Source organism: Nelumbo nucifera, chromosome 1, assembly GCF_055504915.1.
Source record: "Nelumbo nucifera cultivar China Antique chromosome 1, China Antique-T2T, whole genome shotgun sequence".
Lineage (NCBI taxonomy): Eukaryota > Viridiplantae > Streptophyta > Magnoliopsida > Proteales > Nelumbonaceae > Nelumbo > Nelumbo nucifera.
In genome coordinates this window covers 35,573,733-35,597,620 of record NC_142649.1, presented here as the reverse complement: position 1 = coordinate 35,597,620, position 23,888 = coordinate 35,573,733, and the positions used below count along the sequence as shown (strand labels likewise).

At 37.6% G+C, this 23,888-nt stretch overlaps 1 protein-coding gene across 1 annotated transcript in view; it reads left to right on the top strand.

The window, feature by feature from the left end:
* Positions 1-4,199: 4,199 nt before the first annotated feature.
* Positions 4,200-23,888, top strand: part of LOC104608274 (GroES-like zinc-binding alcohol dehydrogenase family protein) — a 57,100-nt gene continuing 37,411 nt past the window's right edge. The window contains exons 1-6 of the mRNA XM_010274208.3: positions 4,200-4,545; positions 7,297-7,432; positions 12,159-12,228; positions 12,353-12,446; positions 18,069-18,282; positions 22,597-22,738. Coding sequence (XP_010272510.1) covers positions 4,263-4,545; positions 7,297-7,432; positions 12,159-12,228; positions 12,353-12,446; positions 18,069-18,282; positions 22,597-22,738 — 939 coding nt within the window. The 5' untranslated portion in view covers positions 4,200-4,262. The remainder of the gene's footprint in view (positions 4,546-7,296; positions 7,433-12,158; positions 12,229-12,352; positions 12,447-18,068; positions 18,283-22,596; positions 22,739-23,888) is intronic.

Below are 23,888 nucleotides of genomic sequence, written 5' to 3'. Positions count from 1 at the left end.
TAACTTATAAATCATAATGCATCTCCTTGCCTATGCACCTTAGGCTATGTTTGGTTGCATGCATTTTTATTTGCACTAGTACAAATGCATGAGAGTGCAAATTCTCATTTAATTTTGTTTTGGGTGTTATTTTATTTTGTTTCATGTCTTAATTTACTTCATTTTTACTGCAATCAAACGAAATAAATTAAAATTTGAAACAAAAATAAGTTAAAATTTACACTCAAATCATTTGTACTTTCATAGTTTTAAATCAGGGCAAATTTATTCACATTGCAACGAAACAGAACCTTAACAAGTAAATTTGATGAATACAAAATGCCCGATCCAAATCTATATCTGATGAGGGAAGATTTGGCCCTCCACTAACATCATGACACATGGCATCTTGAAACAATTGGGTGACACCCAGAACCACCTAGGCGACAAATTGCCTTAGCCAAAATGATAGAGTCCCACTTAGCGACCTGGCACTGTCACCGACCTGGCGACCTGTCCCTAGTGCCTACCTGGCGACCTTCCCCTAGTGCCGACCTGGCAACCTGCCTCTAGCGCCGACCTAGTGACCTGCCTCTAGTGCCTACCTAGCGACCTGCCCCTGGTGCCGACCTGGCAACCTGCCTTTAGCGCCAACCTAGTGACCTGCTCCTAGCGCTGACCTGGCGACCTGCCCCTGGTGCCAACCTGGTGACCTAGCGACCTGCCTCCACCGCCGACTTGGCGACCTGCCTTTAGCGCTGACCTAGCAACCTACGAGACGTGCTCGCCGTCGATTTCTACATGCATCCCATCACTCTCGGGTCTCTCAAAAGTCAGCTCTCACACCGAATGTTTTGGGAGAAACCGAGTAAGGCGTAAAGATTGGCCTACGTGCACGACTACCTCTGAGGACTTCAGAGCAGTTAGGCATGTCCTCCCGGAGATCCCGGATGTGTTGCGTGATGCTCACTCCAAACAATGCCTATATAAAGGCCTTACCTCCAACTCCAAGGGATAGATGCGCAATTTAGTTCTCGTAGCTCTCCATCTCTCTCACATTTAGCTATCTTAAAATCTCTAATTCGCTAACTTAAGCATCGGAGTGCCCATCCCGGGTAAAGCAACCCGGGCACTCTGACACTGTCCTTGCAGGTCGTATCAGGGCCACCTCTCCAGCTCATCCCCATTCAGCTAGGCAACAGAGCCATCTCTCCAGCTCGTCACCACTCAGTTAGGTGTCAGAGCCACCTTCTAGGTAGGAACCATTCAGCTAGGCGTCCAAGCCACATTCCAGGTAGGAATTATTCAGCCAGGCATCCGAATCACCTGCCAGCTGAGGAGCTGCCAAAATGTGCATCATCAATATCTATACTATATATAAACGTGTTAATGTAGTGCGGAAGGTTTTTTGGACTGAAATTGCCCTCTATTTCTTTGTTTGAGGAAAGGTATAAAAGTCACTTTATTATAGCTTTGATGCCAGCTTTAATGGCTACTAAAATGCCCATATTTGTGTATTTAATCCATTCCTAATTGTAAGGGTTGATCCAAATCTATATCTATATTTTGCTCAAAAAATCTATATCTATACTATATATAAATGTGTCAATGTAGTGTGGAAGTTTTTTTGGATTAAAACCCTCTATTTCTTTATTTGAGGAAATGTATAAAAGTCACCTTAATATAGCTTCAATGTCAACTTTAATGGCTACTAAAATGCCCATATTTGTGTATTTAATCCATTCCTAATTGTAAGGGTTAAAAATGTAACTTTAATTATTACTTTCCACCTCATGTAATCTCCTCTAATTAAGCCTTAAGGTATTAAATCACATTTTCCTTTATTAAATCCTATATTTTTAAGTTATTTTTCACTAATAAATGCTACTATGTCACTATTTTTAACAATATAAATCCATATCTTTTAAAATCGACTCAAAAACAAAACCATTCTTTATCCAAGTCATGGTTAAGCAATTCAACCATTCAAATCAAATTGATCAATCTACGAAGTCATAGTAAGGTAATAAAATTTTTAAAATAGAAATAAATTAAAAAATTACAAATAATGTAGAAAAGTTAGACACATTTATGTAATCAAATTATTTTTATTGATAATAAAAACGAAATACATAATTTAGAACTAGCCAAAATAAAATGTAAAAATTAATAATAAATAGTTCAACTTTTGGGTTAAATATATTAAACTTTAATGCCATAAATAAATAATAAAAATTAATAAAATATAAAATTCAAAAATAAAAAATACATATGTTTTGCAAAAAAAAAATATTTAGACACATGCATAATATCATATATTTATCATGTTAAACAAAAAGTAAGTGAAAAATATCATAATTAGTTTTACACACAAAAACACAAAAAAATATAGTAAAAGTTGAACACCTCTATAATTTTATATTTACACTACTATTAAATTATGAATAAGATTATGGAATTTTCCTTTGACTAAAATACTCATTTTTTAATTTAGTCCCTATTTAATTGTGAGGTTTAAATTATAAATTAAACTACTCATTTTCATCACATCCAATCCACTCTATTTAAATCTTACATATTTTTTTTTGATAAATGAACAAAAAAAGATACACCAAAAAAATAAAAATTACAAAATGAATAATCTAGCCAAGTAGTAGGGGTGCAAATGGATCGGATCAGGATTCAATTTGATCCTTTTTGTCGTATTCGGGTATCCCCTGTCCAGATCTTCGGATTGGATCAGGCCATATAATAGGATCTGATAAAAAATTGGATTGAATTTGGATCACTCCCTATCTGATCCAATACATATATACATATATATATATATATATATATATATATATATATATATATATATATATATATATGTATTGTATGTATGTATCTGTGTGTGTTATATGTTATTTATTTATTTATAAATATATTATTCATTTTTCCTTTTCATAAATGCTATGCTATTTATTATTTCATAAAAAAAATTATATATGATGAAAATAGTTGAAAAGATAATTGTATTTTTTGTTTTTCTTAATTTAAATTGTTATATTTTAATTTTCTTTTAATGTTTTGTTATTTTTTAAATTAAAGTGGAGAAAATTAGATCCAAATATCTGACTTCCTCATTGGATTCATATTCAAATCGATGTTTATGAGATGTAATCAGATCTATTGTTAATAGTATTGGATCATATTCGGATATACCCTAATTCAAGTCCGATCCAATCCATTTGCATCCCAGGTAGGCTTATCAATGATATTTGAAACTTCACAGCTCAATCCAATTGTCACATATTTGGATGAGGTGTTTATGTAATTAGATTTGAATTTTACAATCTACATTCAATTAATAATAAAAAATAAAAAATATAAAAAATAAAAAATACATAAAGTTTATAAAAAAATTTGGATATATTATTAATATCATCATCATCATATAAAATTGCCATATACAAACTAGTCTATATAAATACCATAACAATCTTATATCTATATTATATTAAATGGATATTTGCTTTGGTTTTTGGTGCAAGTTGTAAAAGCTTATATAACTTGTGTTTTTACTTTTTACTTATTTGTACATGTGCATGGTACTTATTTTGCATCGTCAATTAATTATAGGTTAATTATACATAGTTGATCTACCACTCCCGTGCCCTTTTTAGCTAGTTTTATTATTATTTTTTTAAGACTTTCTGTGGATACTTTAGTTTTAAAGAAACAAAAAAATGAGAAGACAAAAGGCAACGAGTGAGAGGAGAAGGGCCACATAAATATAGGGATGTCAATGGATCAGTTCTATTCGAATTGAACCAACCGAACCAATTGTATTGGTTCTGAATCCATGATTTTGTCTTGATTAATAATTGGGTTAACCAATTGTTTTATTAAATATATATAACATTTTGCTAATTATATTATAATTTTTATTATATCTTTATGTTTGAAACGGTAACTTTGATAGATAACATATATCATCATGACATTAGTAGAAAATACTTAATTTATTAACATATAATTAATCTATATTTTATTATTATTACTTTAAATTATATTATTAAAATTTATATTTTAAGTTATTATTTAAATAAATAAGTTTAATTTTCAAAATAATTGAATTTACCGCTTGTGTGTGGTCTCACTACTTATATATTATATAAATAATTAAAATAAGATATACAAAATAGCCATATATAAGATGTGTTTGGAGTTCATGTAATCGTGTTCATGCTTATTTAACTCAAATCTATTCGGCCTCCCTCCCACTCTCACACGTTACAGTCATGCCCTTCTTTTCCATCTCTCGTTCTGTTCTTCGGAGCAGCACCAGAGGCAGTCTCTCGAGGCTTTCTTGGGTTTCGAGTTCGCAGAACAGATCAATCAGCCATGGCGTCTTTCACAATAAAAGTGACAACTCTGAGAAAATTGATACAAGCGCTTACAACTTGGGTGGAGGCACTACTTTTATGCGTGGAACGGTCTTTTGGGAACCCAACAAACCTCTCACCATCGAAGAATTTCACATGCCTCAACCCAAAGCTGGGGAAGTTCTCATCCGAACAAAAGGTGTTTTTTTTTTTTGTTTTTTTTTAATTTAAAATTTTGATTGTGAAACGAAGTTATGGAAACCTAACACACTCTTCACTGTCTGAGGTCACTCTTTTTTGCTACTTTCTTTTCCTTCTGTTGGATTATGGATGGAGAGTACTAATAGAATGGGTTGGATTGAACGCAAAATGGGTTCTTAAAATTGCCAGGTTTGTTCACAAATTTTTCTTTTGCTACATTTCAGTATGCTTTATAAGTATTATCTTAAATCTACTTTGGAGGAAAGCTGCAATGTCTGCATGTTTTTATGCTAACATTTATTGGTTCTGCTGAATCAGTCGCGTATTTGTTGCAACTGCGCTTGATTGAACTGCTAATTTGTTCAAACTCAGGGAGCACCAGAACCCAATCCGAGACATAGTGCTTGATTAAAGGCACCTCGATAGTTTTGGACAACACCCTCTGAAAGACCCTTGACGACCAAATCCGACCACTTGTCACTGCCCCCACTCCAAATTTCTTCCTTTAGGTTCTTGTTGACTGACTCCAATTTTATTTCCTGTAAAAGAAGTGCCTGGTCTGTAACTCCTGAACACTAATGCCTTTTTTTTTCCCTCCTCCAGACCTCTAACACTCCAACTCACTATCCTTATTCTTAATACCCTACCTTACCCCTGATATATGCTGAACTCCAGCTCCTTACATATCTTATCCAGCACCTCCTCCTCTCCCCCTTCTTCGTCCCAACCTCTGTTCTTTAAAAGACTTTCCTCTCTCTTATTCTTCTCTTCCCTCCTGGCTTTTTTGAACTGTTCGGAAGCCCTCCAAAATCTTCACCTCACCAGAAAATCAAACCCAAAGATTTACACACTGTCCCTCCTTCTCAACCAAAATATTAATTTTCCAAAACACTCTTATGCACCCCTTCCGAAACCCCTTTTTGATAAATAAAGTAATTCATTGTATTAATTTAAATTAATAAGTGAAAGATGATACAAGCAGACTTAGAGAGGCACGAGCTGTATACTCTCCAAGGCAAAAATCAAGCTACAACTGTGCCCAATACAACTGGTCCCTGGCTACCCCTTGCTTGGCTAGACAGTCAGCCATAGCATTGACTGACCTCCCAATCCATTGTACTCATACAATCAGATCCCCTGTTAACCATTTGAACCTCCTGGCTTCATTCTTGTAACACCACACTGCAGACTTAGGATTCTGTAGCCAACTCACTACCACCTTGGAATCTCCTTCAATTAACAGTTGTACCACTCCTAACCGAATAGCAAACTGTAGAGTCACTTGAATTGCAGCTAGCAACTCTGCCCTCGTGGAGACCCCAATGCCTAGAGGGCCCAAGAAAAGAAGTACCACATTTCCATCCTCACCCCTTCTGAAACCCCTTGTTCCCCTTCTCTCCCCTTCACCACTACCTCTTTTTTCCCCCTTCTATTCCTTTTTTTTTATCAGTAAATTCACGATTCCCCCTTCTATTCCTCCCAACAACCTTTCCTATGCCCCTCTCTTAGGCTATGTTTGGTTTGAAGGAAAAAGTAGGGAAAGGAAGGGAAAGGTAGGGAAACCTATACAAATCTTGTATAGGTTTCCCTACCTTTCCCAACTTTTTCCTTCAAACCAAACATAGCCTTAGTGTTTTAAAAGCGCAAGGCGCAAAAAAGGCATAGGGGCCAATTTGTGCCCGAGGTGTGTGCCTTTTTGAAGCAAGGTGCAAAAAAAAAAAAAAGGTTAAAAAAATAAAACAAATCCAAAAATTCAAAAAATGTAAAAAATAAAAAATATAAATTAAATTTTAAAATAAGTGTTTTAAAAAACATATTATCTAAAATTAAAATACATAAACATAACATGTAAAGCGTATTCAAATGAGAATTTAAAAATAAAATCAAACATATAAAACATTTTCCTCAGTTGCATTACTTCAAGTAGCTAATGTGATGTAAAACATATTATATTCTTGATTCTGTGAGCCACCTTTGTGCCACAGTCCTCAACCCAAACAAGTCCATGTTAGGGTCTTAAATTCTTATTTCTCACACAAAAGTAATGATTTTATAATTTTAATTGCCTTAAGAAGATATTTTATTAGGATGAATGAATGAACAACATTACCAAATAGGATGAATGGTGCGCCTTGCCTTGAGGGGTGTGGCATGGGGGTCCGGGGGCGGAGCCTCGTCCCATCTGCTAGGTTCAAAAAAGCAAAAAAGCGTCCAATTTTCAAAAGGCATATGCCTTGGCTGAGGCACAAGGCGCATCAAGCACACACCTAGGTGCACCAGGAAGGAAAACTATTGATTCCTAGGTTAAGATGAGACTATAGCACAATACTGCATATTCCTTGCTCGTTAATAAAGCACATGATGTAAAGCATCAGGGCACTTTCTTTTCTTTTCTTTTTATTAATTAATTTATTTTTATTTTTGAAAGATCTTGAATATACAATTGGGACATTTAAACCTTGTCTCTCCATGGAATGTAGTCATTCTAAAGATTAAATACTACTAAAGGTTACATTTAAGTTTAACAGGCTAATCGCTATTGTAATATATAAAATGTTAGGGTGATATTGAATATTTAAAGTTGAAATATGATTTCTTCTATGCACATCATAGTTCCTCTCATTTCAGAAAGTTTATCTCCTGTTTTTTTTTCCAGTTTTTCCACTTGTGTTAAGTTGTTGATCACTTCTTGTTTGCTTTCCTGTTACCTTAGTATCACACGGTGGTTTCTGAATTTATGTAAATGCAGCCTGTGGTGTTTGTCACTCTGATCTTCATGTTATAAAGGGTGAGCTTCCCTTCGCAAGTCCTTGTATTGTGGGTCATGAAATAACTGGAGAGGTGGTTGAACATGGTGCACATACTGATAGTGGAATCATAAAGAGGTATTTAATGGAATGCTATTATTGTTTCCTTGTGTTTTATTTGTCAGATCTAGAATATTGAGTTAACCATATATTTATGCATAAACAATGCCAGTAAACATGGATGATTCATTGACTTGTTAATGGCTGTCTATATATATGTAGATAGATAGATAGATAACTTGTTATTTCCTACATAGCTAAGGTAGTTGCAGTTCCCCACACGAAATGGAAGCTATTCATATAAGAGCAAATAATTATTCATGACATTATAAATTTTCTATAGTTTTTGAAGTTGTTCATTCAATCCATGAGAAAAGAGAAGATAGAGAAGAGACAAAAAGAGTGGAGCCAAAATTAGTGTCGGTGGCAGCCTCATACATTATTATATTAGGGTGATCAAAAAAGAATGATTACATAAGAAAACAATACAAGTGGACAGCATAAATAACACTCCCCCACAATTTGGGTTATAGATGTCAATCATTCCCAACTTGTTGCATGGTTCACTATGACGAGGGTTAGTTAAACCCTTAGTAAGTACGTTAGCTAACTGATTTGCAAAATTAACAAATGGAATACATATTTCACCCATTTCTTGTTTCTCTATAATAAATTGCTTATCCACTTTGATGTGCTTGATTTTGTCATGGAGGACCAGATTGTGAGGGAATGTTGATGGCAGCCTTTTTGTCATAAAAGGTAGACATGGGTTTAACAACAAGAAGGCCCGGCTCCTGGAGCATATTCTTCACCCATAACATCTTAACAACTCCATGTGCCATAGCATGCTATTCAGCCTCTATACTTGATCAAGCCACCACTATTTGCTTCTTACTCCATGTAACATGACTACCACCAATAGAAGTACAATTAGCAGAGGTTGACCTTTTGTCATTGGTAGAACCAGCCCAGTCAACATCGATATAAGCTTCAACTCTTAGATGCCTATTGTTAAGATGCTTCTTCAAGTACTTGAGAACTCTTTCTACTACAACTAGGGATGGAAATGAGCCGAGCTTTTCACGAGTTGCTCGAGCTCGGCTCGGTTTCAACCGAGCTCGAGCCCAATTCATTGGCTCGATTATTAAGGCTCGCGAGCCGGCTTGAATATATATATATATATATATATTTGATATTTAGTATATATATAATATATAATAAAATTATAGAAAATAATATATATAATAATAATAAAAATATTACAATTATTAATTTTTAAAATATAAAATATTTTTTTATATATAATTTTTATTTTTTTAAAATGTTTTTTCTTAACATTCGGCTCGGCTCGGCTCAAATCCACCTCTAGCTACAACATGTGTAGCTTTTGGAGCTTGCATATACTGGCTAAGAGCGCTCATTGCATAGGCAATATCTGGCCTAGTCATGGATAAGTACAATGGTCTACCAACCAACCTCTAGAACTTTTTAACATCAATAACATTCTCCCTTGTGCACTCACCCAATCTACAGTTAGAGTCAATAGGAGTGTTAGCCAATTTACACCCCAATTTCCTTGCATCTTGCAATAGATGTAAGATGTACAATTTTTGGAAATGAAGACGACTCAACGACAGAATAAGTGACTTCAGTGCTTTAAGCGATGGATGACCGTCTACAGTGCCACTGAAGAGGAGAAAATTGAAGAGCTGTTGATGAACCACCACCACCATCAAGATAATATATAGTCCACCAGCTTCATGCCCTCCACCAATCTTCATCCCCGTCTTGAGATCCTAAAAAACATAAGAAGAAGGGTAAAAGGTGATAGAGCAATTAAGAGACTTGGTTAGCTTACTAACAGACATAAGATTAAAAGGGAATTTGGGAACATACAAAACTAAGGGTCCGTTTGGTTTGTAGTCGGAATCGGAATCGAAATCCTCTGGAATCAGAATCGGAATGGTCCATTCCCATAGTCTGTTTGGTTCGTACAGGAATGGGAATGGGAATTAAAATCAACAGGAATGGGATTTCATTCCCAAGGGAGGGGCAGGGAATGACCATTCCCTCAAATGGGGGAATGCCATTCCAGTAGGAATGGGAATGGGATTCCAATTCCGCCCAATCAAACAGTTGGAATCGGAATAGCCCATTCCAATTCCGATTCTAGACCCCTATTTTTGCAAACCAAACGGACCCTAAGGATAGGGATAAAGGGTCTATGTCAACATTACTAACACCACAAATGGAGGATGTGGAACCATTATCAAGGGTAACAGAATGTGATGTGGATCACTGTGAAAGGGAGGAAAGCACACCTTGAGTCCCAATCATATGATCGGAAGCTCCAGAGTTGATAACCCAAGAGGTGGGTTTGGATGCCAGACAAGCCATACCTGAATGTGTGAGAGTAGCTGTATTTTGTTGAGAGGTGGTCTGGATAAACGACTCATACTCATCACGTGGGACACTCATCATCTCCTTCCTGGAGGCATCCGTAGATGTAGAGGGCATCTGATCAACTTGTTGGATATCCTGTCTTGAACTACCATCATTGGCCACTTCATGATTTGCCCAAGTTGAAAGTGGGCCATGCAAATCATAACAAAAGTTAATGGTGTGCCCTTCCATACCACAATGTGTACACCTCCTCGGACCATTACTACGTCTTCTGCCATGAGCTCCCCCTGAATCTCGACCTCCAACACGTCCACCACCACAACTATACATGGGTCCACCACCACCACTACGACCATACATGGATCCACTGCTACCACTACAACCGGGCTGAACTCCCCGAGCTCCATTTCTAACACCATGGCTTCCCTCTCTCGTCACTACAAAGGTAGACTTGTCAGAGATATTAGAATTCTCTGTGGGCCCAACGGAAATCCTCCGAAGACGGGCAAACACATCTTCTAGAGACGGAAGAGCTGACCCTCTTAGTATCTGTACTCTCACTAGTTCATATTCAGATTTCAGCCCTACTAAAAATCTGGTCACATCTAGTTGTTTTCTCTGTTGTTGCTGAATCTTAACATCAGAAGTGAGGGGATGGTACACATTCAACTCGTTACGAAGGTTCCTCATGCTAGCATAGTACTCCTCAAGGCTCTAATTACCTTGTTGCAGATTAAAGTACTCCTGATAAAGCTGATACACTCTAGTAGTATTGTCTTGTCCCGAGTGCAATTTCTTGGCATGGGTCCAAATCTCCTTGGCTGTATCTAGGAAAATAAAATTCACACTGATCTTGGGTTCCATACTATTCCATAACCAAATCATAATCTGTGCATCTTCTTGTTCCCAATCACTATACTCTTGATAGTTAGTGGGAGGTTTTTCTTCTCTTACATGCTTCACTTTTTTCTTAGCTCTAAGAAAGACCTCTATAGATTTCGCCCAAGGCACATAATTCTCCCCATTCAACTTGATAGAAGTCATCTGAACATTTAGGTAGTCGTGGGAACCATAACACTAGATTTGTGTTCACTACTGTCTCCCATCTCTGAATTCCTTTTTTTTTTTCTCGTATATCAAACTTCTAAATCACTTTTCACCACACTACACACTAGTGAAACCACCTACAGTCACAATTTTCAGCAATACCTGTCGCTGGTTTCTTCACTTTCAGCACCACAAAACTACAACACAACTACCTGAATAAACACCATAACACTAGCAACTCACCAACCACTCGATCCACACTGAAACACACATATAGCCCACCTATTTGATCACCAAAAACCAACCTGACACTCGACTGTCCCTTGCACCACCTAAAACAGCCCCCTTCGTACCATCGATTAGAGGGATTCCTACAAACCACCACAAACACCCACTAAACCACTGACAAGAGGCATGAAAATCTCCAAAGGGAAAGGGCGATCACTCCTTTTCAGCCCTTTTCCCTATCTCCAACAGATGATGAAGAAAACTGTAAAACCCTAGGCTGAATGGCGATAGAATAGAATTCTGGGCAGATCTGATTTTGTCACAGTGGCTCTGATACCATGATAAAGTTCAGACCTGCACTAGATTTCTGTTAGAAATATTATTAGAGGAAGATTAGAAGAGACAGAAAGAGAGAAGAAGAGAAGAAGAGAAGAGACAGAAGAGAGAAGGAGAGAAGAGGAGAAGAGAAGAAAGGAAAAGGAGAAAACTGGTTCGAACAAGAGAAAAGTCACTCTCTCTAGTTGGCCAGGTTATATTTATATGTTTCTATTAAGTAAAACAAAAGATTATTATGTCCTCACTTTAGTATGGGACACATCACTTAACATAAACATTACACATCGGCTTAAACATAAATAGAAAGACTAAACTACCTCTATACAGTCGACACTATTAATAGCATAGCAAATAAATTATAGTTTCAGCTGGGTGAGAATTGCAGACGGGGTGGCAGATGTTCTAGCTTAACTGGGAGTTGATAGACCTAACTTATTCTGGGCAAAAATGTAAACTCTTATGACTAGGCTATGTTGGAAATCTCCAACAGTTGTACTAAGTTTTTATTTTAATTTATTAATGAAATCTTTTTGCTGATCAATAAACAAATAAATAAATTATCTTGGCTTTTTTGTGGAGAGTGGTGATATGATGTTCTTGTATAGTCCTCTTGCTTGCTGAATCTCCCAAATTTTCTCCTATTTCAAATCTGAAAATTCTTCAGTGCCTTTGCAAAGCCCTTAAGTAGATAGGCCCTTTAAATCGCAAAGCCCTTAAAGGATTGAGTTTCAATACATCTATATAGCCATGCATAATTTCTAATATATTGGAAAAATTGTTTTACTTTCAGGTTTCCTATTGGAACCCATGTTGTGGGAGCATTTATTATGCCTTGTGGAAACTGTTTCTTCTGTGTAAAGGTGATTTTTGTTTATCTACTTTTTTAATCTTTCAGGCTGTGATTTCCCTTGGATTGGTGATACTTGTAACCGTAAATGAACTTTGATCACAACTTTGATATCACTAATATTTGAACAAGAACAGGGTCAAGAAGATCTATGCGAGGCTTTCTTTGCTTACAATCGGGCAAAGGGAACACTTTATGATGGTCAAACCCGGCTGTTCCTCCGCAGTAGTGGTAAGGGTTTACCTACAGCCATTGTACTGCCCAGTAGTTGTACTTGCTTGTATCATATACCATCTTAACATTTTCTTTATCATTTTGATTGCTTTATTGGAAAGGATTGTTGTTTTAGCATTCAGGAATTGTTATCCTGCTTGTCTTGTAACACCCTCAATCCAATATTCCAGATAGAAATACACACCACCAACTCCAGCAAAGAAAATTTACTCCTTTTCCATGGCATCATGAGGCTCAAAAAGAGGTACATCAATAACAACTTGATCCTTTTTCTCCAGCTTCAGAAATGGTCTTCTTGCAAAATCCTCACCTCCCAAGAACAAAAGTCTGAAAGTTTTCTTGAACTTCCTTTTCAATTGCTTCCAAAGCAATCTTCTTCTCTACCTGTCTAACCACCTTGACCTCTTTTTCTCACTTTCTGGCTATAGCCTTTTATCTTCAAAGTATCTCCCTAATTCTTCACCAACATCCTCTTTAGCGTCAACCACAAAAAATTCTGAACTCGCCCCCATTGACTCCCTGCCCAAATGACATTGAAGCTGATCAGATTTCAAGCATTTTTTACCAGTATTACAGTATTGGTTATTGTTCTTCAGACCCTTTTTAGAACCTTCTTAAACTAATTACACAGACCTGCCCCATAAAGACCATCTTTCCTTTGAGAGAAAGTTTTGGTTATTGTTCTTCAGACCCTTTCAGGGATTGCTGGATGAGATCTCAAAGGCGATACATACTAATAAGTCAGCAAGGTTGATACCATTCAGTGAGAAGAAAGCCATTATGGAGTTGGGTGACATGCAGACTGACGTCACAAGGTTGAGTAATAGGAAGGTATGGTTCTGATTGAAACTGGAACCCATCCTGCAATGAAAAGGAGTTGAAAGAAGGAAGTTTCGAACTTAGAGTCTTTGGTCTTCCTTTTAATATGTGGATGGACCAAGTGCTGGACATGATCACCGCTGTTTGTGGAGGAGTTTTATAAGCTGTGAATACTACTGATCTTCATGCTGCAAGATTGAAGGTTGTGGGAGCCAAGCAGGAATCTATCCCACGAGCAATTGAGTTGTCTACTGATGGGCGTTGGAGGAAACTGTGGATTGCTTTGGAAGTTGAAGTGGCTTTGTGGGGAGAAGGGAGAAAGGTTGAAGATGATGCTGACGTGGCAGGCTGGAGGCCATGTGGCAGAGGAGTGGGTGGTAGGGTGGAGTCATTGGGTGTGTTAAATGAGGAGTATGGAAAGGCAAAGAAGGGAGAGGAAATATCTCACTATCCACCTAAAGCAAGGAATTTGAATCCTTTTGAATTATTTCAATTGGTGGAAAATGAAAAGCCATCTTACATGGAAGCCCTTAAGAAGAGTGGGAAACTGGAGTTGAAGGAAGTAAACCCTAGGTTGTCCCATCTGGTTGAACTGGGAGATGGGCCAGCCTTACGTGATCACTTAAAGATCACATGCCAGAATCAGAAGCTTAAGCTGATGGGGGACGATAGAGTGGGTCTGTCATCGTCCCCGTCGAAGGTAAACAACTCTTAGGGGTTGAGCGTACGATTGCTATGTTGGGTTAAATATTTCCCTCCCCACCAAGATTGACCAAATCCAAGGTATACTAGAAACAAAGATGGTTGGAAGGAGGAGGACGGTGATAGAGCTGTTAAATGAAAGATTTTAGGGGCAGAAAGAACTAGACCATTTGGTAAGTATCCTAGTCTACCATGACCTATAGAGCTGTTAAATGAAAGATTTTAGGGGCAGAAAGACAATGAAGCTTCCAAGTTTTTTGCCATTTTGGGCTTCCATAAGGTTTTTAGGGCATAGATCTTTCTGGCTTCCTGTCTTTTGTTGCCAAACAGAGAAAGACCAAAAAGCTTTGAAAAGCTCGAAAGACCACATGAAAAGACTTGCCAAATGCCTCCCTAGTATTGGCAGTGTAGAAAGACCAAATTTTGGTCTTCCAAGCTTTCACTTGTTTGATTTCTTCACTTTGGAAAGAGTTAGTTGTGTGCAATATGGAGAAGGGGATGAAGGCTGCAGTAAGTAGAAGCGGGTTGAAGGCCTAAAAGATAGTCTAGAAGGGGTGCAAATTGGATTTGACAGTGGTGAAAACAATTTAGCCTAAATGAAGCAAAGGGTACATGATGGCCGAAAAGGAGGGGAACCATTAGCAAATCCAAGAACAGGGTGCCCAGATGATGGAATTGCAGTTGAACCAGAATATGAGCACCAAATTACCAGTTGGGGATACAAGATTGAGTTTGGAGAAGGATGCACACATGGTTACTTTCTAAACTATTAGAGATATGAATTGAGAGTTGGAACAGGAAAGTAACCAACTCAGGTGCCTCCGCAAATTGTGTTCAAGTCTTTGCCCTCTTTAGGTACAGACATACAATTGACTCTGTCAATTCTGGTTTGGGTACTAACTTCTGTGTAGATGTGTTTGCAGATTCTTTGGCTTCCAGGTCTTTGATAAGTCCAAGCAGTGTTAGTGAATCCTCGAAAGGTAATAAGGAGTTTAGATGGGTGAATGATGAAGGGAATACTAGACAGCTAGGAGAGGAAGTGATTGAAATTAGTAAAGGAAGATAAGGGGATGGAGGCACAATATAGGGGGGGGGGGGATTTGGGGGAACAGTGAATGGCAAAGAGATTGAGGAAGAAGATGTAGAAAATGTTTCTAGTAGAAGGGGGGGGGGGGGGTCTACTGATTTGGAGGTGGAGGAAGAATTAAATTCAGGAGAGAGATTCAGCTGGGCAAGATTTGGTGGAGTAGGCCGATAAAATGTGACCGAAAGTGAACCACCCCAATGAATGAGGTTGAGAAGTAATCAATGATGTAGAAGGAGATAAAGAGTTAGTGCAAGGGAAGTGAGAAGAAAAGGAGGCCTGTGAAGGAGACGGAAGTAATCAAGCCTCTCCTTGCAATTTCTGATAATATATCACCTGTGAAAAATCAGCAAATGGCTCCAAAGATTTAACCCATTGAACCCCCATAATATTGATGGTCTCAATAATAGCCTCTCTGCTTCTTTGTTTATCTGAGAATATCCTTGAATTCCTTTCCTCCCCAATGGTCCAACTCAAAGCAGCCCATGGACATCTCCAAATCAATCTGCCCCTCTTCTTTATGGGGGGTTCCATCTACACCTAAACAAGGAGAAAAACCATTCCCATATGAAAATGACAAAGGGGTAAGAGATTTATGAATGATAGCAAGACTCTCCATTAGTTTTACAAAGAACACATCAGTGTAGGGATAAGCACCAATTGGGTCTTTCTTTGGAGCAAATCACAAGTACTTATTCTTTCCAAGAACACTTCCCAATAGAAGCCTCTAATTCTAGGAGGGACAGGTTTACTCCAATCCTCCTTAACAAGGAAAGGTTGCCCCAAGCTATTAGAGGGCTAAGACCTTGAAAAAGGAAGCACAAGAGAAGGTACCAATGGAGGAATGAGTCCAAATTCAACTATCAGGTCTAGATGGATCCAAGAAAACCCCTTCAAGGATATGAATCAAAGCCAAGACACCATTTAATTCCAAACCCCTTAGACCCCTTCTTAAGCCTAAATTCCAATCAAAACCAATTCTTGAATTAGGAGCAAGAAAAGTGGAAATAAACTCATCTTTGTATCTTGAGAGGGCAAACAAAGAAGGGAATTGATCTTTCAAAGCAAGATCCCCCACCCAGACATGTTCCCAAAATCTTATCAAAATACCAGAGCACATATCATACCTATTACATAGTAAGAAAGAAGGTAGAATAGCATGGATGACCTTCTAAGGAGAAGCTCTTGTAGCCCTTGTCAGTACTCTAGCATCCCAACCATCCCTCACAAGCTTGTGAATGCTTACAGTTACCTTTGCCCATAATTTGTCCCTATCCTTAGGTAGTCTCCAAAGCCATTTGCCCAATAAAGCCACATTTCTTTTTTTGCAAATTTCCTAACCCTAGACCCCCATACTCCTTGCTTCTACTAACTATCTCCCATCTAACTCTATGATCCCTTTTCTCCTCAACTGACTCCCACAAGAAATCAGTCATCATCTTTTCTAGTTCTCTTCCCACCCTCTCTAGGTGGGAATTGGAGAGAGGGCTACATTCACCTTGGAAGTCCATTCATGCTATCCTACCTTCTTTTTTTACCACATGCCAGGTATAGTCTCTGTTTTGGAAACCTTGTTAAATTTTGGGAACATGTTTTGGTGGGAAACTCTTCCTTCAGGGAACAATTTCCACTCTTATATTCCCTTTTTGTGAGTTTGAGTTAAGTAGTTTCCTGTCTTTTCTCCAAGTTCTGGAAGGGGTTTTCTTGGATCCTTCAAAAGGGGATAATTGTATTTGGGCCCTTGCTTCTTCTGGTTCCTTTACTTGTGCAGTTGTGCCTCCTTTTTTTTTTTACCTTAATTCAACCTAGTGATAATCTAGGTCTACCTTTCCTATTTATGAGGTTTGGAGTAAACCTATTCTTCCTAGAATTGGAGGGTTTTTCTAGGAAGCTTTTTTGGAAAGAATTAACACCTGTGATTTACTCCAAAGAAAAGGACCTAATTGGTCCTTATCCCCTCATTGGTGGTCTTTATAAGGCTAATGGTGAGACTTACTATCACTTATTAATCTCCTCCCATTTGTATCTTCTATGTGGGGATTGGTTTCTCTCTTTGCTTGGGTGTAGGTGGAACCCCCTATCAAATGTACACAAGTTGCTATTTGTTGAACAATATGGGAAGAAAGAAATATGAGAATTTTTTTTTTTCAGGGAAGGAGAGGAGAGAAGTATTACTTGAAACCATTACCATCAGGGTGGTCCATTGGGTGAAATCCTGAATCTTTTCAAGGGCATATCTACTGATGACTTTCCTAAAAAGTCGAAGTGGCTGGTTCAGCCCCTTTTGCTGCTGTAATCAGTCTATATTTGGTCCTTGCTGATTGGTAGTTTCATTAAGTTGAACTTTGATGGAAATAATGAAGGAAATCCTGGTCCTTTAGGCACTGGAGGACTGTTTGGGAATGATGAAGGAAGAGTTCTTGCTTCTTTTCTGGACCAATCGGTATTATTGATGACTATTTGAGGGTTGAAATTATGGCTGTAATGGAAGGTGTTCAAAGGGCAAGGGAATTGAATATTTGGAAACTGATTATTGAAGGTGATTCAAAGTAAGTGATAGTTTGGCTTCAAAAGGAGGAGGTGAGGTGGTGGAATTATGTTAATTAAAAAAGAAGATTCAAGTGGATGACACTTGGCATGGAAATTAGAGTACAATGGGTGAAAAGAGATGCTAACTCCTTTGCTGATGCATTGGCTAAACAAGGGGTGGGAAGAGATCATCTTTTTTGGGCTTTGTTGTAACATGACTTCTTCCTTAGGGAGATTTAGGAGAGTTTATTTCTCCATATTTTGATTATATCTTTCTTACTTTTAATCATAATAAATTAATTCAGCTATTGATCTAAAAAACAGAAAAAAATGCCATACGATGTGCAATTATCACAATGCTCATTTTTCTTCATTTGTTTGTAGATATGCTTTTCTTTTTGGTTGTTTATTTGATTTCTTCTTTTGCATGTCTTAAAATACATAGTTCTAGAATTGATTACTAAATATTATAAGCTATTATGTAGGTAAGCCAGTTTATATGTACAGTATGGGAGGACTAGCAGAATATTGCGTTGTGCCTGCACATGCTTTAGCAGTGCTTCCAGACTCATTGCCATATACAGAGTCAGCTATTTTAGGTTGTGCAGTCTTTACTGCATATGGTGCCATGAGACATGCAGCTGAGACACGTGCTGGAGATTCTGTTGCTGTGATTGGTGTTGGTGGTGTTGGGTCAAGGTGAGGAGCCAAAAACATATTTGATTTATATTTGTAATTACTTATATGATAAATATTTATATCTATAATTGTCATCACACACACACACACTATTTATGTCATTTAGAGAACTATAGGCCTGGAAATTTTCCCCATGGCAGTGTCTTTAACTCTTCTTTTAATTTTCTATGGAGCATGTTTTGGGCTGAGAGCCCTGCTCTTTCCCAATCTATCCCTTACTGGATCTTTTTTGGAATATTACAGTTGGATCCTTGAATGGTTAACTTCATTTTGTGAAAGCTCCAATATAGAAAGGCATTTACAGGTGAACAGGAAGGTTGAACATGTTACATGTGGTCAATCTCAGTGGTATCTTATCTGATGGAGAGTTTCGATTTGCTAGATCATCTCTCACATGTCATGTTGTTGGCTGATTAGACAGGAAGTGGTGTAACTAAGGTGACTTCAGTAAGAGGTGGGTGGGGAGGAGTTGATGGCATTATATATGGTCTTAACTCTGCAGAGCAAACATTCTTTGAAAGATTGTTATTTGAAGACCAGAAAATTGCTAGTGGTGGGGAATTTTGAAGAACTATTAACTAAATTATACATTTTTACCCATTAAGCTCATGATGCAAACCATTTACAGAAGGTTATTCGCTCTTAAAACCAAAACATAAAATAGTGACTTGACTGGTTTCTCAGTCAATCACATATCCAGTTGGTCTGGTTGTGCTATTTTTGTTTTAGGTTTGCTATTTTTTACCACTTAAGTATGAATTAGCCCCTATTTTGAAAATGAAATGGTGTTCTATTTAATTGGGTTTTCAAAATCTTGTACATTGGTGTTTCTGAATAATTGTTGAAATTAGGCAAACTTTATAACCTAGAATTTTAGCCCCCTATAAAGGCTGCTTATTTGACTATTTTTAGAGAAGTATGAGAAAAATTAGGAGAAATTATCCCCTAAAATTTTGGCAAGGAGTATAAGAGCATCTCCTTGGAAAGCTATTCAAGCTATTTTACCTTTGTTCTTTCCATGGATCAGGTATGACTTGCACTCAGGCAATCTCATTAATTTTTTGGAACATGTTTGGATTGGGGATTCCTCCTTAAAAGACCAATTCCCAAGCCTTTTTGCCCTTTCCACTTTTAAAAATGAACCGGTGTCTTCATTCATTGTTCCTTCTAGTTCTATTTCTGGGGTCGGCTGGAACTTGGGTTTGCGAAGAGATATCAGGGACACAGAGCTTGATGGTATCTCATCACTGTTATCCATTCTTGAAGGGGTGTTCCTAGAGCCAACAAGGGCAGATAGTAGAATTTGGACTCTCACCCCCTCTGGTTCTTTCACTTGTGCCTCTTTCTTTAGTGCTCTCACACATTCTTCTTCTCCGGGCTTGTCTTTCCCTGTTAAAGAGGTGTGGTGTCATCCTATACCTCCTAAGGTTGGGAGTTTCTGTTGGGAAGCCTTTCTAGAAAGAGTTAACGCAGCAGATTTACTTCAAAGAAAAAGACCCAATAGTTGTTTTTGTCCTCATTGGTGTGTCCTCTGTAAAGCTGATGGTGAGTCTGGATATAACTTTCTAATCTCCTGTCGGTTCACTAACATCATTTGGGAGTGGTGTACTTCTTTGTTTGGGTGCAAGTGGACCCCCCTTCGAATGTGCAAAGCCTATTCACATGTATGCCATTTCGGCCAACAAAAAGGGCCAAGTTTATGTGGAGGTGTATGAGGGCTGCAGTCTGTTGGACTATTTGGGAGGAGAGAAATCCACGAATATTTACAGATAAGGAGAGAAGTTTGGAAGCAATGCTGGAGGTCATCCACATTAAGGTTATACACTGGCTAAAAACCTTGGCTTTGTTCACAGAATTCTCAGTTGATGAGCTGCAAAGAAAGTGGAAGGAGATAGCAGAACTTGTTCCAATGAGGAAGGCCTCAAATGTTTGTTGGATCCCCCCACCCCATGACTTTGTTAAACTGAACTTTGATGGCAGCAGCTTGGGCAATCCAGGGCCATTCGGAATAGGAGTAATAAGAGATGAACAAGGGAAGCTGTTAGCTATGTATTCTGGACCAGTTGGGTGGGAGATTCTTTGAGAGCCGAGATTCTTGCAGCTCTTGAAGGGGTACAAAGAATCAAAGATATGCATATTAACAAGTTGATCATAGAAGGAGATTCTGAAGTGGTGGTAAACTGGCTGAAAGAGGATAGTCTTAGACTTTGGAATTACAGTAATGAAAAGAGGAAATTCAAGTGGCTGACTAAGGACATGGAAATATACAAAAGGGTAAAAAGAAGTGCAAACTCTTTGGCAGATTGTCTAGCTAGACAAGGGGTGAACAGACATTCTGTTTTTTGGGCTGTCTTGTAATTTTTGTTCTTTTGATGCTTAATGGTCGTTCTTGGGAGATAAGATTGTTTAGCCCCCTTGCCCTGTAATTTTCTCATATTTTTAATATTAATTCAATCCACAGTTATTGATAAAAAAAATCTTCTAAAATTTGGAGAAATTATGTGAGCATCTTGTTTCCAACGATTGTGAAATATTGTTGAAAAATTAGCCCCCAAAATTCTGAGGGGTTTTGGAAAGTTAGCCCCTTGGGAGTATCTTAAGTTTAAACTAATTACGCAAGAAATTGAACAATTCTTATGTTTTAAACTGTCAAATCTGGTATTGCGTGATGAGTAATACGAGATTATAAGAGTTTTTGAAATTAGCCTCCATGTTATTGGTGCGAAGCCACTAGGTGTATTGTTGAGTCAATATAAGAAGTGTCATGTTGTTGGTATTGGGGTAGTAGAGCTAAGCATACATGAATAAATAACATAAGGGATGTGAAGTGTAAGTCTATGAAACACGAGTATGCAAGTATGTGAAGTATAAGTTGTAGGTCACTAGTGTGAACTTGTTAAGTGTACTAGCATATGACATACAAAGCATTTGAACATTAGTTATAAGTATTAGCTTATGAGATGTGTGTGCATGTGAAGCATGAATGCATGAGTATATGAGCATAGTTGTCAAGGCGTCTAAGCAATTCTGAGCAACACTGGGGTGCCTTGTAATTTGAGAATTTTCAATGAGGAATCTTATATATTAAAGGGAAATACTGCCATTTGGCAAAAGGGGAGACCACTCCTTTTATCAAAAAAAGTAAATTATCCATTTGGCAAAAGGGGAGACCACCCCATTTCTGAAATTCAATTGTGGAGTAAATTATCCATTTATCAAAAAAAAGTAAATTGTCCATTTTCATAACCTAGCATTCAGATTTTAGACTTCAAACCAACAAAACAACACCTCATATGTATTTACTTTGGGAAATGAAGATGCCCTTCCTGGGTTAAGCAACCTAAATCCCTAAAACAAAACCATTAGGAGTAATAGTACATAATTTGGAAGGACATGCACCATGTTTCAAGTTTATTTCTTGACAATTGACTAGTGTTAGTTCTATAATATCTGGTATCTCTACAGTGAACATTCTTACTATCCTATGCTCCCTCCCTCTCACATCTTTTGACATCTTTCACTTTTGGTTCTATAATATCTGGCTTTGTAGACTTGGCAACCTGAATTCAGAGACTTTTTTTTTGAAGATGGTGCTTGATGAAAATTCCTGCCTTTTGTAGTTTAGTTGATAAATCTCATGTTGCTTGTTCTTTATTCAAAAATCATTTATCTAGCTTCTGTCATTCTCCTATTGGCACTTCACCATTTGATATTATTCATGGTAATATATGGGGGCTTGCATTGAGAATATCTCTATTGTGGTATAAATATTTTGTGTTATTTATTGATGTTTTCACAAAGGTTCACATGAGCATATTTTCAGTGGAAGAAATTCGAAGTGGTCTCATGTTTGAAAACCTATTATGTCATAAGACATTAGCACAGCTAGAGTAGCACCAAAACACATTAGCACCACCAGAGCAGATAAAGATCCTTTCTCACAAAAATTGTGGCGAGTCCTAGATTCTTAGGAGAGTAGTTATAGGTACTATTTTACTACTGATATTTGCATGCAAATATTTATATTTTGCAATATTAAGTTTTGTTGTGACCATGGCAGAAAATCTGTTTATTTTATTTATTTTTTGCATGGTAGATGAGCATGATACAGTTTATTTATATAGCTAAACAATGGGTCTATTGATCCTTTTATTCCTTAACAATAATATATGCTATTGTTATTTGTCACTTATCAGAAAAAAAAAACAATAAATGTTATGATCTTGATCAAGTTTGTATGCCATTTTGGCTGCTGATATGTTCATTTTGGTTGGTTTCTTTTCAACATGGTTATGACTAAATTGCATGTTGCAGTTGTTTGCAGGTAGCTAGAGCATTTGGTGCTTCTGAAATTATTGCTGTTGATATTCAGGATGAGAAGCTTCATAATGCAAAGATGCTAGGAGCTACTCACACCATAAATGCATTGAAGGAAGATGTTGTTGACAAGATAAAGGCACATAATCTATGCCATTCTCTATCTCTTTTCATTGGACGTCTTTTCTTCTGCTTGTTATGTGTAAAGATGTAGAGCAATAATTAGTGCTGTTATATTGCTGTCAGTTATATTACTGCTGTTAGTTATTTCCTGCTTTATGTTTGCTGTTAGGTTGCTGTTAGCAATGTTAGTTTTTGATAGTTATTTGCTTATGTAAGCAGTAGGGGCATTAGTGTAATTTCAGTCTTATATTTTAATGTTAATATAAATAGTGGAGTGGGGCAGCAACTAAAGGAGACCCACACACCCTTTTTCTCATCTCTCTTCTCTCCTCTCTCCTCTCTATTCTCTCTTCTTTCTTCTTTTCTTTTCATTGAATTTACATCAAGAATTGGACTGATTAGTCCTGATTTTCCAACTTGGTATCAGAGTGATCTAGGGTTTCTCATCTGTGTCTAATCCAGCCGACTACATGAGAACTTCCTAGGACTGGAAGTCTAGCAAGATCTGTCCATTGGCTGATTCTTGGAGGTTACCGGAAGGGTTTAGCAGTTGTCCAAGGGCTTGTAGAAGGCTTGGAGAGTGTCTGGTAATCAGGAAGAATCAGAGAAGAATAAGAAAGATCAAGATTAGGGTTCAAATTGAGATTGGAAGTGGTGATCAGATTTTTCTGGGTAAGTTTCTATTTTTCCTTGAGATCGACACCAGTGATAGCTTGATTAGACCTATCTAGGAGTGGCTGAGGTTTTCTCTGTTTTCTCAGTGTTTCTTTAGGGTTTTCTCTTGACCCTATGATCAGACCTGACTGTGACTTATTTATAAGGTGCAGCCGAGATTTTTTCTGTTCTCTCAGAGTTTTCCTCTTAACCAAGGTTCAAAGTATCAGCCGATATGTATCGTGTTGATGGCTTCCTGATATGCCCCTCCAGGGGTTGAATCGGGTCAGACACTGGTTCAGAGGGTAGTCGGGCCTTAAACTGACCCCTCTGAACTGGTTTCGAAAAAAATAAATAAAACCTAAAAAAAAGTACCGATACCGGCGTATGGGCCTGTGTCGATACTTTGAACCTTGCTCTTAACCCTACAATCAGACATGACTGATATCATTTTCGAATGAACCCTAAATCCCTTAGAGAAATGACAGGAGCTGAGTTTAAGACTTAAGGGA